The 16,153-nt window shown below is 40.6% G+C and overlaps 1 protein-coding gene across 2 annotated transcripts in view; it reads right to left on the bottom strand.

Moving 5' to 3' along the window:
- The window catches only part of ERICH3 (glutamate rich 3), a 325,653-nt gene that overhangs the window by 290,293 nt on the left and 19,207 nt on the right, over positions 1-16,153 (bottom strand). For both annotated transcript variants that reach the window (XM_069232437.1, XM_069232438.1), the window contains exons 2-3: positions 9,405-9,498; positions 9,065-9,190 (exon numbers count right to left, since the gene is read on the bottom strand). In XM_069232437.1, the coding sequence (XP_069088538.1) occupies positions 9,065-9,190; positions 9,405-9,498 (220 nt within the window). The remainder of the gene's footprint in view (positions 1-9,064; positions 9,191-9,404; positions 9,499-16,153) is intronic.

Raw genomic sequence — 16,153 nt, 5'->3', positions numbered from 1 at the left:
CATTTTGCACTGCTTAGAGGCCTTCTGCTTTCATAGGATAGCATTGGGGCTACCCTCATACTGTTTGAGTGGTAGATCCTGATCTGAATGGAGTAGCCAGGTCATATTTAGTACGGCCAGAATGGTGATACAAAACCCTGCTTAATGGTGAAGTTGGATTTTATATTACTATTTTAGAAATGCTACTTTTAGAAAGTGAGCATTTCTCTACACGTAAATCCTTCTTTGCCTTCCAATCCACATCTGGCTAGGTTTAGTTGACAGCTCCCTTGTGCATTCACTCAGACACACCCCAAACACAGGATACTCAGCCTCACTTGCATACATCTGCATTTTGAATGGGTCTTCCTGGGCCGGGAGCGTGAAGGGCTCAACACTTACATGTCAAAGGACAGTAGCCTGTCCTCACACAAAGGACTGCCACACCCCCTACTCGAGCCCTGGCAGACAGGATGGAACTGAAAGGGGACCTTGTTCACTTCTAAGCCACTCTTTGAAGTCTCCCCCACTTCAAAGGCACATTTGAGTATTTAAGTAGGGTCTCTGACCCTACCTACTCAGACACTTCTGAGGTAGACACTCTATCTGACAAGACACATTTTGTGAAAGGAGAACCTCAACCAGAACCTGCATCCTGCCAAGAAGAACTGCCTAGCTGCCCAAAGGACTCACCTGACTGCTTTCTGTGAAGGACTGCTGCCTTGCTGTTGCCCTGCTGTCCTGCTGCTCTCTGGCTGTGGTGAGAGGTGCTCTCCAAGAGCTTGGATAGAGCTTGTGTGAAAAATGGATTTCTTAAATTGGTGTGAGAGCTCCATTTTGTCCATTTGTTCTGTGCTACGAACAAAACTGTATGCCTTCATCACCTGTTTAATTTCATTTGTTGCAGATGTGAAACTTTGTAGATGTGTTAAACCGCCCTATGTTCTAGAAATGTTATCTCTGTGTTTGAACATCCTGTTCTTGTGGTTAAAAGGTGCTACAGGAAATGTTTGCTTGAAGGCGTCTGGAAATTGTGACGCATGTATAGTGTGGTAAAGTGGGAGGGGGGGGTTTGCAATAAAAGACATCAAAGGCTAAGGGAAAGGTCAGTTGCTTTGGCCAAAGAGTTTCATTTTGATACTCTTTGGAAGTGACCGTGGCAGCCACTAAAATGCTATCTTGAAGCATAATCCGAATCCTTGTATTCTATCTTGTACAAATTCAGCCTCTTACGAGAAGAGACTCATAAATTTATTTCACACTTGTCTTCTGATCCCTGAAGTCTCAGGACCAAAAAATACTTCATCTCTACAAGAAGGACTCCCTGTGTGGCAAAAAGCAACACACAGCCTGCCAGAAATGATGCACAGCCTGCATCGCAGTGAAAAATTCACTGCACGCCGAACCGGAACTACACAGCCCGACTTCACAACGAGAAGATCGATGTAACGCCAGCGTAGCAACTGGAAATTCGACGCATGACCCACTGGATCGGCGCACAGCTGAGCCAGATAGACGCAGGCCGACTTCCTGAGAGGAATCGATGCAGCGCCTGCCATGCGGTAGAAATTTCCACGCAACACCCACCAGATCGACGGAGCCCCTCTGACTTTGCCCTGTCAGTGCCGGAAATTTACGCATCATCCCCCAGGCATCCAAAAACCCCACAACCCCAAGCAGATCCAAGACCGAGCACTAGAAATTGACGCAAAGCCTTCTCTGCGTGAAAACTAAAAAATGCATCGCCGTGTGCGGCCCGAGAAATCGACACACATCTCCCTGTTTTCCACTCATCTCCTCCTCTGCAGTACTTTGCAGAGATTTTAAACGTGAACCGGGTACTTTGCGCTTGAAAGAGACATTTATTGCTTTTAAGAGATTAAAGACACTTTATATCATTTTTACAGTGAAATCTGAACATATACTTATTGCATTTCAATCGCTTTGACCTGCATCTTATCAGATAAATATTATATATTTTTCTAAACACTGTGCGGTATATTTTTGTGGTGCTATACTGTGGTAGTGCATGATTTATTGCACAAATACTTTACATAGTGCCTTCTAAGTTAAGCCTGACTGCTCTATGCATGTTCTATGTATTCCAAGACTATGGCCCTCATTAGGATTTTGGCGGGCAGAAAAAACCACTCGCCAAACTCCCGCAGTCGGGAAACACCCATCAACATTGACGCCGGCTCATAATACGGCCGGCGGCAATGCGGTTGTGCGTCGGGTGCACCAGCACCGCTGACGTGGGGCTTGTGGAGGCACAGGAAATAAATACTCATTTTGTTCCCTTTCATGTGATCTGTAAAATAATGGATTGCGGTTGAATGTGGATTAATTTAATGTCTTTTTGTAAATGATAGGTTACATGTCTGAAAAACCCACTTGCCCTTATTATCTCACACACAGGCACATATGCATACTCTCTCTCACACACGTACTCTCAAATACAGTGACAAAATCTTGCTCTCGCTCACAGATAAAGTAACTCTCTTTCTAAAACACTGTCAAATGGATAAGCTCTCTGTGGCACTTTCTCTCTCACACATACACTCACATTCATTTTTATAGCCTCAACAGATATTTAAAATGGATCACCGTCATCTATTACAGATGATATGGTTGGTGGGTTGAGCACTCTTCTATCAAGACTGCCTTCACGTGGACAAGTTACATTATTTTACCATTAGGTGGCAGAGGTCTTAAACAGGGGCGGGGACCCTAACATTCACCACTATTGAGACTTCAAAGCCCAGGTATCATTAAATCGGTTGTGTTGATATGTGTTGAGGGCAAATCTAGCTTACGGTTGTCTCTGTGTTTATGCAAAGGCATAAAGTATCTATGTGTGTATGGCCCCATTGTGTAAGATTGCACCTGCCTAGCAGTGTGTCAATTACTTGTACTGTGTTCCAGAGCACACCTTATGTTACACTTTTACCCTGACACCTTAAGAGAGTGTAATATCTTTAGAAATGTCCACTGGGATCTGCAGCACAATTTGAATTTCTGTGTGCTGTTTTGCACTGTATGGTATATGATTGTGTGCCATGTGAGCACAGTGTATGGTGTGGTCTGCAGCACAGGAAAGTGGGTTGATTGCCTTTCAGGCTGCTCACGCACAGGTGTAGAGAAATGGCCTTGTTTTTAAACTTAGCAATACAATCCACATAAATACACTCTACACCATGTCACATATTTCCAAGCAGCATAATTTCACTCAACGCCACACAATTCAACTCTACACATTTCCATTCCACACCACATAATTCAACAACAAACCACATAATTCAATTCGACAACACAATTAGACAACACAGCACATAACCCAATCCACACCACAGAATTCCACATCATGCCACAAAATTCAACAGGACACGATATAATTAAACTCCACTACATACCACTCCACATCACAAAATTCCATTCCGAAGAATTACACTCCATGACACACATTCCCATTCAAAATAGTTCCAGTACACTCAATACTACATAATTACTGTTCATATAGTTCCATTTCACACCATGCCACATAATTCCACTACACAAATCCACTCCCCACCGTACAATTCTACCATACACAATTCCACAACTAACAATTCCAATCCAACCCACATAATTCAACTCTACACCACCTACATCCACTCCACTCCAAATCAAAACACATAGGAAAAAGCCATTGTCATTAACAACACCAATAGCTCTAGCTCTCCCAAATGCCAGACCCATTACATTGCTAATGCTTGTTGTGTTTATCATCTCTCTTGCTCGGAGATAAAGTCCGAGGATAAAATATAAGCGAAGGCCCCCAAAAATGAGTGCCAGTGGGCCCCACCTTCAACCATCTGCTCAGCTTAAGCACCGGCAGTATGATCAGCAAGTGGGCAGAGAGGTCACTGTTACCCAGGCCAGCACATTTTTGAGGACCTTGTGTTTGTGCTGCCACAGTTATTTAAATATTTTAATCCAATAATGCAATTTGGATCTGCTGTATACTTTTTCCGTACAAGGCATTTTTATTAAAAACCAAAAGATGTCTTCATCCAACGGAGGGCCCCACTTTACTCAGTAGACTAGGGCCCCACAACATCTTCTAATTTTTTTATTTATTTTTTTACCATTCCAAGATAGCAACTGAAATGCATGCACAATAATGCCTTGAGGCACCAATGCAAACAATTGGCAAAAAAAAAACAGCATTTGCTGTTTAAAGGGAAGAATTATTGGCCTGCCAATGTTTGTTTTACAAACAGTATTCAGTTCACACCACTGCACAACCGTAGTCCTGAAAACAAAAGAACTGGGGACATACTAGAGAAGATGGAAATTCTCACAATTACGAATTAGTGTACAATTTCACAGTAAAGAGTATTATACATAATGACAAGCTCAATCAAAGGAGGGTTCGCCTAGAAGTAGTGTGTATATATTAATAGGCGGTGAATGTACTCTTCCAATGTTATCATGCGAGCACCTTTGATACTGTTTGGTCTTAACTTTACAGTTTCGAAAGCTTCTGCTTTATTCCAAACAGCATTTAAGGTGCACCGAGCTCTCAAAAGGCCCTAAAATGTATTTCTGTGGCTCAAAAAGCGGTAACATGGTGGCAAAGTCCATGTTTACCCAATGACACATGAAACTTTGTAATCAATACTGACAATAGTGGATTTGGCTTAGAGGGAGACTGAACGGAACAGTGATGGCTGAATACAAAGTAGCCTTATAGTGCAAGCCTTTAACCTTCCCCTGCACAGGTTAACCTTTTTTTACCACCGCAAGCGACGACCCCTTATTTTTCATTCATTAATTTTATTAATTTTTTATTGCAGTTTAATGTAGCGCGAATTCAAACGAGCCCTAGGTACATTACAAGGTGTCATAAATATATGTTTTTCTTGTAGGCATGGGGAGATTACGAGATTTGCCGTCACTGAGACTCGAACCTGATTCCCCAGTTTCACAGTCGGCAACTCTGGCACTATCGTCACATCTTCTCCCGTTTAACAACATGACAAGTTAGGTGGTCACAGTCTGGTGCCCATTTTGAAGACTAAGCTTGTCTGTGTCTCAGTCCACCCAAATACAAAAACAATCCTGCAAATTGACAAATCAAGAAAGTTGTCAGGTTATGCCACAAAGGACTGACTAATGAGGCCATAGTGGGGGAACAGTTATCTCCCCCTCTCTGTTTCACGAGGAAGCTCCTCCGTTTCTTATCCAGCGTGCTCACAACTGCAACCCTTTATCCACCCAACCTGACCTCTGCTCAAACCAGAACGAGACTGGTCTAAAAACACCTGCTAATGCAATCGCCGATATGCTTCACTATACTTCATTGAAAAGAGTAAATACACCCCTACAGTGTATAACCTGATTCAGGAGTGATAGTGAAAAGTCTTTGTAAAAGAGTGCACAGAACTACACAACCACACGGCGTGCTTGAGTTGTACGCCGCACACAAAGAAAATGGCAAACAAAACTCAAAGTCTTTGAATACGTGATATGTGCACACCCGAGTGAATCAGAGGTTATAAAGTGCACAGAAAACACTGCACCACCTTCCTTCATAGGTAAACGCACAGAAATTGTTTTAATTAGACGATATATGTACATTTCAGCCAGCAGCCACAATCAGTAGAACCAGACTGAACACGACTGAAGTATTTAAAACGCTGCTTTCGGGGTTATAGCAAAAGTGACTGAGACAAAGCACCATGAATGGTCCTTGGGAATGATGGGAAAACGAGGACCTCAGCCAATATAGTGCAGAATCACTGTCAGCACGTTCCACCCGACAGCAGCCCTAAGGCTTTGGGCTCCACGCCAACCTGCAACTGGATTGTTCAGTGGCCCCCCAGATATGTACTCACCACTTCCAGCTTCAACAGCATCCTCGCCAGATGCGACTCACCCAAAGCATTTTCAGATTAGGTCCGATGATAAAAGGAGGTACACCTAATTAGCACTGTCAAAGCTTTGGGTAAACCACTGAATTTACCCCTGAAGGGAACTGCACGAAAGAATGCATGTCAACAGTTTATTATTTTCTCCTCGCCATATTTATCTGGTATATTACATCCAGAAAACGCAGATCTTCGGATACAAAATGCTTAGTGATTTCAAAGCGCAAACAAGTATCGTGGAGGGGCCGAGGTTTTCTGTTGAGGACGGCAAAGCTATAGAACTCTCTCGCCTTGGAGTTACAGAATTGCTCATACCGACTGTCTTCTAGGAAAGCTCACAGGACTTGGCAAAAGTAGAGTTTCATCCATCTGACTCCCACCCATGACACCTACAGCGCCAAGACACCTCTGGGTTTTTGAGCGCTAAACAAATCTAAATCAAAATCAAATCAGATCTAAATCAAGTCTTAAGGACAAAGCCACTGTGCTCAGATCATGTCAAATAGCTTGCTAAACCTGGGCTGCTATGTAAACCAGAGGGTGGGAGAGCCTAATGTTTTTTGTGTAGTTTTATACAGTGAAGACTCAATCTGAATGTACTGGAGTGCTTTACATGAGCACCAGTTACAGTACAAAAGAACACATTAATTTTTTTTAACCAAGTGATTTTCCCGGAATCACAGAATGTTGAGTCGACCCTGAGACTCAAAACTGCTTCCAGCGCCAAAGTAGGCAGCAATGGCAAGAAGGAAACGCCCTCAGCCATCACTTCACATCTCTACATCAAATTCAAACAATTCAGTGTAAAATTGAAAACTCATCAGTTTTTGGGGCAGCATCCACCTAATGGCCCGCGTTGCTTGGACATTAAAGACTATGGGGGTCATTCTAACTTAAAATTAGCCCACCGAAAGACCGCGGCGGCCATTCTGGCTTTCCCGCTGGGCCGGCAGGCGCCCGCCAAACGAGCACCCGCCAGCCCAGTGGGAAAGGCCCTGCAACAATGAAGCCAGCTCTGAATGGAGCTGGCGGAGTTGCAGGGGTGCGATGGGTGCAGTTGCACCTGTCGCGATTTTCACTGTCTGCAATGCAGACAGTGAAAATCTTTATGGGGCCCTGTTAGGGGGCCCCTGCACTGCCCATGACAGTGGCATGGGCAGTGCAGGGGCCCCCAGGGGCCCCACGACACCCGTTCCCGCCATCCTGGTTCTGGCGGTGAAAACCACCAGAAACAGGCTGGCGGGAAGGGGGTCGGAATCCCCATGGCGGCGCTGCTTGCAGCGCCGCCATGGAGGATTCTCCCAGCCGGGGGAAATCCGGCAGGAAACCGCCGGACCCGGCTGGGCGACCGCGGAAATGAAGCACCGCCAGCCTGTTGGCGGTGCTTCAGCCGGCCTCCACCCTGGCGGTCATAGACCGCCAGGGTCAGAATGAGGTCCTATGTCATGCTCAACTTCATACATAAGCCACTGTAGCTCTTAAGCCAGAACAAATACCTATATTACAATTACATACATTTGCATTCCAACCTCAATGCAACCTCCCGAAAAAACACACTCTGTCCTTTGTCTTTCACGTTTGTTCCACAATGTAGACTCAATAACCCAGTATGCATCAGTGTAGGCAAAACACAGTCAAATGGTATAGCCCCAAGGTGCAATGAATGCGTGTGTGCACACTTGAAAAATAATATCAAACAAACAAAAACATAAATAAACCCAATAAGCAACATGGCCATTATTATAGGTCATAAACACAGACATCTTAGAAGTAAAAAATTGCCTGGTTAGCATTAAAGATGGTTACTTTGCAACAATCGTGAACAATTCCAACATTAGTAAGACAATGATGAACGGTAGCCTAATTTTAAATTGGCTTCTCACTTTGCAAAGCTCACAAAAGGACACAAGTAAACACAGCATTATTTGCTAATGAAGTTGACTGCTTCAGTTGGCCTAGTTGCTGGGAGATATTTTTCTAATTACTATTTGGCACTGGACACTCCTACAAACTTGGCTAGTACAATAGGAAGTCATGAATACGCTGTGATGGTATTTGTTGGCAGATAATTGTTCGAATGAGTCATCTGGTTGAGTTAACAGGATTCCGATTTCACTTCTCAAAGCAGGAAAGTATGAAAGTAACCCTGTTTATTTTGTGTTAATGGTCAAAAGGAATGTTCGTGTATTTAACTTAAGATGGTGCAGTTATTCGGACAATAATAGCGAAGCTATAAATGAAACAAACAGAAATAATAAGTGAAAGATGGCATCACAATACCGTGTAACACTGTTCGGTCACTTTTATATCTTCATCCTTCTCACAATGAGCACCCTTCAGTGCGTTGTTGTGTATGTAGGAAGAGGTTAGCTAGAGACTCATTTGAACATAAAATAGAGGTAAATACAGCCTTATACGTTTTCAGGATTAACTATTAGAATGAAAATAAATAAGGTGAATGAATGTGGGCATAGTTGTCTGCTAGACTAGTCTTTGTTAATGTCATTTATTTTCAATAGGTTATTATTTTTTTTTTTTTTGTGCAATATTTTTTTTTTTAGGAGTTATTGGGTTCACAATGGTTGCCAACAATACTATTTTGTCTGTTGCAGTAAACTGATCAAGGTTGTACAATTTATTCTACTATGAAAATGGACTGAAATGTATCTCTTTCTATATATATATTAACAAATACAGTAGTTACTAATGTAACGTTTAGATACACGTTCATCTGTGGCCCTCCTCAGAGACATAAGTACTCATCCACTCGCCGCCACACCTATCCTGGTGATGCAGACTGGTCGAAACAGGATATTTCTACAGCCACATGAGATAGTGGGTGTTTTTCTTGTATCAGACATCAGCTGTTCACATGGTATAGAATGTGTCACTCATGCGTTTAGAAAAGTGTATTATGCAGAGACAAAACAGTTGAGGTTTCAATATTGAGCTCCTACAGGCATTTTGTAACTATTCTGTAGAAAGTCGGCCTAGGAGGTGAAAAAAAAAATAGAAAAAGAAAAAAACCAAAAAAAATCAGCCTTAAACTGTTGTCAACATTAAGGTGATGATGGACCTTGCAATTTCACAAGGCTTTTGTGCTTCATGCATATTCATGAGTTTAAGCGAGGAGCAGAGCAGCGGCAGAATCATCGCAGGGTATTGCAGTTTACCTCCATATCAAGCACTTTGTGAAATATTGCCTGCGCTAAGCACTCGCGGATGTACTTCTGGTGATCCTTCCTCATCGCATTCATCCTGTATTCTTTTTCAGACAATATTCTTCCGCTTCTCGTGACCTGAGATCAACACAGATAAACATGAGTAAAGGAAGCATTGTACTGCTCCTGAGACAAATGTCAGAAGACCCATTGTAAAGGCTATGCATTTATCAAGGAGCCCGACGATATGAGCCCTATGCAGAGTAGTTCCACAAGCATTGAGGGAAACAATGACATACCTAAACTGAATTCCATATGAAAAACTTAAATAAAAAGATAAAAAAACTCTTACCAGCCCAACTCTTTGCAGATGTCTTCGTATTCTTGTATTATTGAAATATCCAGTCAAGTGTTTGTCAGTGAGGCTGTTGTACGCTGCAAGCGGACTGGAAGAAAGGACACATTCTTGTTAGGTACCCTTCCTCATACAAGGCGCCATTTTTCACGTTGATGTGTGTATTTAAATCCCTGTAGCCTTAAAAGTGATTTGAAACCTAATTTCTTTACTATTTTATATTTAGAATTTACTTCAACTTCAATAGAAACATCAGAAAATGTCATTGCTCACGCTGGTCGTCAACATGGAATCGAAGAGAAAGTCAAGAACACAAACTGGTTTGCATTTGTTAAAAAAGCATTGGGAAAGCCAGTAAGTATGTGTTTCATGTCAGGCATTTATAACAGGCACAGAAATCCTTTTTAGTTTTAGGGCATCTCAAAGGAAAACATTTTTATAAGCACAAAAAATATATACTATTGCCTTTTAATTACTGTAATCTGAAGCCATAGTTTAAACTAACAAGGATTACTAAAGCAAATAAACAATGATGTGGAGCCAAAAGGACAGAAAAAAACATTAAGTGAAGTGTTGGTTCTTTAGCCCAGGCACTGAAGCATGCTTCTAGTTAGGCTGACATGCACGTGGAAAATATCATCACTTCCAGTGCAAGAGAGCCAATGGCTGACATGGGCTGGTCTACTGTACCATTTTGGATGCTGCAGTGGGTAAAAGAAAAATGTGAACTAGAGTTGAATGGACTAATGAAGAGTGATGACCCAAATTCCCTTTTTAAATGTACATATTTATGCAGTTTTTATTTATTCATTTTTTTTCTGACCAGAGTCAGGCTAGACAGATAAAATTACCAGTCTCTAGCTAAGTCTAAAAACAGTAATACAGTAATGACAATGCCAAGCATTTGATAAGAAATCTGATAACGCAAGAGACCGCTCAGAATATTTTCTACCAGGCTGCGGGAGGCCAAATGTCTTTAACTAAGGGGCATGATGAATCCATAGCACAAGAAAAACCATTCTTAACTGTGACACAGTCATTGATAATTGCTGAGAGAAGATCACAATTCCTTCATTCTCATCCCATCTTTTACTGTTTAATTTTTTTATTTTTTTGGCTCCTACTAACTACACTGGCTTCCCAGTCCCGAGAATGTGATTACAAAGTTGGCGGTCAAAGATTTACAGTGATACACTGATTAAATCCTAGATATACTGTCTTGTTCGTCTGTCACAAATTCATGGATTGTCCCAGAAACTGCCTCCACTAAGGCAACAACTTCATCAATGAAGCAGTGACTCCAGATGAGTGTGTCAAACTGTGGAACTAACAGTTGTGGAGGATATTTATCTTTGTGAGGAGTATGTCTACCAAGCGATCAATGAATATTTCTGGTCCTCTTCATGTTTAAAGTACAGAAATATGAAAATTGTTGAATACCTTTTAACTTATGCTTCTCCAATGAGTAGCTCGTGACCTGCTGGTAGCTCTTCAGCTACCCCTAAGTAGCTATCCTGTATTTAGCACAGCCTACTACAATAGAAGCTTTTGGATGGGTTAATTAATATTTGTATCCCAAAATTACAAATTGTGTATTAGAGATAATAACATGTATATTTTTAGAACTCATAAGACAATGTTTGGAGGAAAATGGTTACATTTCTAAAATATATTTAAAGCAGATATTTGAGTCATAAATCAGGTAGGAATAAGGGCTGTTATCTATTACCCATTTAGAGGCATTCCCAACCGGTAAAGCCTTTTCCACATTACTGCTGGCAACCATGCCTGATGCACTGAGGTGATAGCTGTTGATAATCTTGCATATGGTGGCCACTAGTGTAATCTTGTCTGTCATCACTAATAAAACACTAATAATATGAGTATCTCAGCACAATTTTCATGAAACATAAGTAGGGCTAATTACAAAAAAATGTGGAGACCACTGCTTTAATTAGGGTGATCAATATGTTTCATCAAATGGTTAACACAAATGAGTTCTAAAGGACTCTCAAAGTGAACAATCCACTGTGAATCCACCAGAAATAACTGCAATCTTTTATAAGTACATTTTAAACATACATGTCTTAACTGGCTCATCTCCATACACCCAGGGCCTAGACACAAACTGCATTTTGTAGTAGATTTAGGAGTACTAAAACAGCACTACACAGTAATACAACATTATATTCACTAACTGCAGTATAAATCTCCACCTCCACTCCTTTCATCTTTTCTATGGAGAGATCCTCACACAAGTAAGTTGACTATTTAGAGTTAAATGCCGGAGGAACCAGGAGGAGTGACTGGTAAAGGGGGATTGCTTACTTATAAATCTGATTGGTTTAGGAAGGATTAAGGAGGGGTTCAGGGAGAAGTTTAGGAAGTGGCATGCACCCACCCACAAAAGAGGATGTCCATTGCTATTCATAAACTGCACTTCTAAAGTCACTGCAGCCAAAAAGGAATAAATAAAATAGACTCCAGATCAGAGATAGAGTTAATACAGCACTGACTCTGGCCAACCACTGGTACTACAATACATTCTAACAGAAAATAATGACGGCCCTACCTTAATTAAATTTATACTCCACAGGAAATAGTGTTAAATTAAATATTTAATCAACCTATTCAGAATTTATAAATGAATGTACATTAATTTCAAATAAATTATAATTAAAGTATGTTTATATATTGCATACATCACGTTTAAAAGTAGTTATTAATATATAATAAAAATGTAATGTAAACGTTTTACCTTAAGTGGGAATTCATTTTTTAATTTCAAGTTCAGAAAAAAAAAAAATTCTATATTTAATTCTAAATTAAGTTATAGAGATAGCATATTTCTTTTATTTTGTTCTTCAAATAAATATATTAAGGTTATTTACTGTAATGTTGTATACAACAATATTTTTACTAATTGTTTCTGAGTTAAATAAACATTTTTCCTTGTCTTAGTACTTTACCATGGGGATATTCCACAGTGGCATTGGTGATTTCCCTATGGTAAGGTATAAGGATCGTTTTAAAGAATTATATTAAACTTTCTAATGACATATTAAAAACAGCTTTATGATAAATATTTTTGTAACTAAGGTACAAAATACTTACTATTATTCATTAATTATTAAATGGGGTGTATATAATTCAAAATTAGCTTAATTATACTTTCATAACAATTAATGTTCCAATAACTTAAAATTTAAAAAAAATAAAAAAAAAAATATGATTAAATATAAAAAAAATGTGTTTTATTTGTACATTAATTTAGTTGCATTTATATTTTAAACTTTTTGTAAAATGATCTAATGTAACATTATGTCATAAGAGGGTTTATTTTAAGCAGTTTCCCATTATTTTGTATAGGAGGGGGCTGCAGTATCAGGGGTTGGCCAGGTGTGGTGCCGGACCTCTCTTTCTTTTTAACAGTAGTAACTTACACTACGTACTTTGATCAGTCCCCTTTTTCAGGGAGTGGAGACATGCAGGTCTACACTTTTAAGTACCTTTACACATGGATTTGGTGAATAGCCAAAAGTAGTAGTTACTCAAAAGTGTAAGAGTAAATTTCCAGTGCATATTACTCACAAGTGTATGTAAACTTTGTGAGTAGCCCCATTAATGTTTCTAGTTAAAAGAACTATACGGCAAAACAAGGATGCACTGCAGATTTCACATTTTAAATGATCTACAGTGAACAGCAAGATATGAAAGGTTAATTGGATGCTTTAGTTTACCAAAGGGTGATTAGACTGGAACTATAGCAACAGTTTTATGGTAATTTCCCTCTGCTGTTTGCTTTGTATTTGATGGTGACAGATTAAAGCCATTAAACCGATACTGATTTAAAGAGCTAGTTAGCATTCTCTATGTGCAGGAAAGAAAAACAACCTCTTCTTGTTTCATCATTCTGATTAGAATGGAAATTATAATATTTTGAGACTAAATTGCACCTCTTGAAATGGCAGGTTTTTCAGTGTCACATGAACTCAGGATTTGGCTGTGAGCGCACAGCGAGACTATCACCTGAGAAACAGCATATTGTCACGTGCATGCTGACTATCTTAGCATGCATTTGTGAAGTCAGGTGTGCACTGGCAAGACTTTATAATGAGGCCAAACAAATCTATCTAAGTCTTTCATGCGTCTGTACAAGTTGGCCTTATCGTCATTCATGCTGGTTGGGGCGCTTCACTGAGAGTAAGCAGAAGTCTGAAAGCCACAAGGCCTCAATATACCAGGGAGCACATTTCCCTTGGCAACAGTTACCATCTACCTTGTGTCTCAAGGGCATCGATTTGCCAGCTTTTCTGTTACAAATGATCCATTTAAAATGTTAAAATCTAATGGCTTCATGAACCAAACACGCAAAAGTTTTTGAAAATAATGCTTACAATTTGTGTAATCACTAGTAATTATGCCACCTCAGTTTGTCTCGAGCCATATGCAAATCAGTCTTGGCCATTCTCCGATAAGAAAAGTTCAGCCAGAACTCCAACGCAGGTCATCCTTGAACTGGAACTCAAGCAACCCAAGACCAGTTTCACCCAGATTGGGGCTTGTCAGTCAGTTCTAGTAGCTTGGTTCCAGTGGCACAGTGAACATGGGAATCACAACTGGGCATACCCTTGCCAATAAGGGTGGTGCATTAAACCCACAGAAGGTGATGAAAGGAATACTTGAAATTTGTCTAACCACTGGCAATCGCTCGGTAGCATTCAATCCCTTGTTCATTTGTTCACCATGCCACCTCTGTTTGGACACAGCCATATGCAAATCAAATCAGTCTTGAGTCTGCTTCAGTAGAAGCAGTCAAGTCAAACTGCCAGGACTGGTCATCCAGGAACAGGAACACCAGCAGTTCAAACCCAGTTTTGCACCAACTCTGGCAATATCACCAAAGTCTTCGCTAATACTAATAAAGAGAGCGAACAGAACAGATGTTCACGAATGTTCATGCTTTTGTGCGATGAGGTGCCCATTGCATACTAGGGACATTTTGTCCCTTCTCTACCCTGTACCTTTCCATGTGTCATACAGCTTCAAGTCAAGACTCTCACAGTGAAGGAATGGTGAAGGCGAATAAAGCCCAGAGCATCCCTCCGATTCTGACCACCACGTGAACTGGCCTTTCTCCCATTGTGCATACCGAAAAAAGCCTCAAATTCATACTGCACACAAACAGCAACTTTTGTGCAAGCGTATTTGCACATTGCAAATATGTCCATGCACACAATGCAATCTCACAAAGCCTGTTGTTTAAAGAGATAAAATTAAGCGTGAGGCAAGCTCAGGAGCTTAACAAAGGCCACAGAAGCCGCGTGGTGCGGAGGGTTCCTCGAGCTCCTGCGGGCCCCCTCAGCACAGTACACTGTGCACGGGTGGGAGGCTCCTGATTGGGTCCAGGGGTTAGGCCGCCCTGAAGGTACTATGCAGGGGAGCGGCTCTGAGTTTTGTTAGAACACTTGGCACACTAAAGGTTTGAGGCTTCAAAGGTTTGTTGATAGTAGTTTTAAACGAATGTCCTGTCCCTCATTTAAGTTTTGTTTCGGTGCTTCCAACCCCGAGGTTTATATTTTGAGAAAACGAAAATATTCATGTAAAAGAAAGCGAAAGAATGTAAAGTCGTTGAATGCTCGCAGCAATGTTTTCTGCGCATAGCAGCGAAAAAATAAATTAACGTGGTGTCATAAGAACTGCTTCTAGAAAGAACAAACACGCTGCCGTTACAGATTAAAAGTGATCGTCAATTGACAACAAAACTCGGTCCGTTGTGTTTTTGTTGGGAACTGCAGGATAGACGTGCTGCACATCCTTTAACAGGAATTACTGTAAATGTGTTATGTGTTCCGAATTACATGTCGCCATTTTGTAAGGTACTGTAATTAAACGGTCACACAAGTTTTATGTAGCGTAAACCGGGATGTTATACTGAATTGTTTGTAACAGGATGTTCACATTTGCCTCGTTGGTTACTTAACAGACACTGATTCTAATGCTCTAAGGCATGATTTCCGCTCAGGATTAGGTAGCTTTAGTAAATGGCTATCTTGAATATGTACATCCAGGTCAGTGTCGAGTAAAGGTCAATGCAAAAAAGGCGTTATGATTCTTCATTACATTTGCTCCACAGGAGTACAATAGCTATAAATTCTTTAAATGTATCAAGACTGAACGTTGGTATTAGGATGTTACGGTTCCTTTCGGGGGATATGGTGTTAGCTCACAAAACATGCGTTAGTAAAGCTCTAGTGTGTAAAAGGAAACAAGCAGTATTTGCGCAAGCCTGTGTTGGCATATTAAACTCAGATCTTTCGACTTTGCCAATGCTTTTTATTTAGTGTATATGGAGCACTTCAGTAGGGAAAAGGTGAGTCTTCACTAGCACATCAACTAATCCTGCTCCACTGAAGAAAACTAAACAAAAGGGATTGTTTTCTGCATACAATGCATGCCCGATATAATGAGGTTACGGTGTGATAATTCAGTGTACTTTAGTAGCAAGGGAATACTATATCAAGCACTGTGCACAGAAAACAAAACGAAGTGAATAGTAAAACCTAGGATTAAAGAGATACATACAAGGCAAAAAAGCCTCAACTTGATGGGAGGGTGAAATAAATTTGAATGAAAAAAGTCTAAAGTGCTGCGATATTTTGAAACAATTAAAAGTGTTGATTGGGACCAGCCATTTTTGTCGGTTTTAGCCAACAGTACGCTTGTCAGAAACGCCGTAGGGCTTC

Source organism: Pleurodeles waltl, chromosome 4_2 (assembly GCF_031143425.1).
Source record: "Pleurodeles waltl isolate 20211129_DDA chromosome 4_2, aPleWal1.hap1.20221129, whole genome shotgun sequence".
NCBI classification, from domain to species: Eukaryota; Metazoa; Chordata; class Amphibia; order Caudata; family Salamandridae; genus Pleurodeles; species Pleurodeles waltl.
Note: the sequence above shows the minus strand (reverse complement) of the source record. Positions and strands in the feature narration are given on the sequence as shown.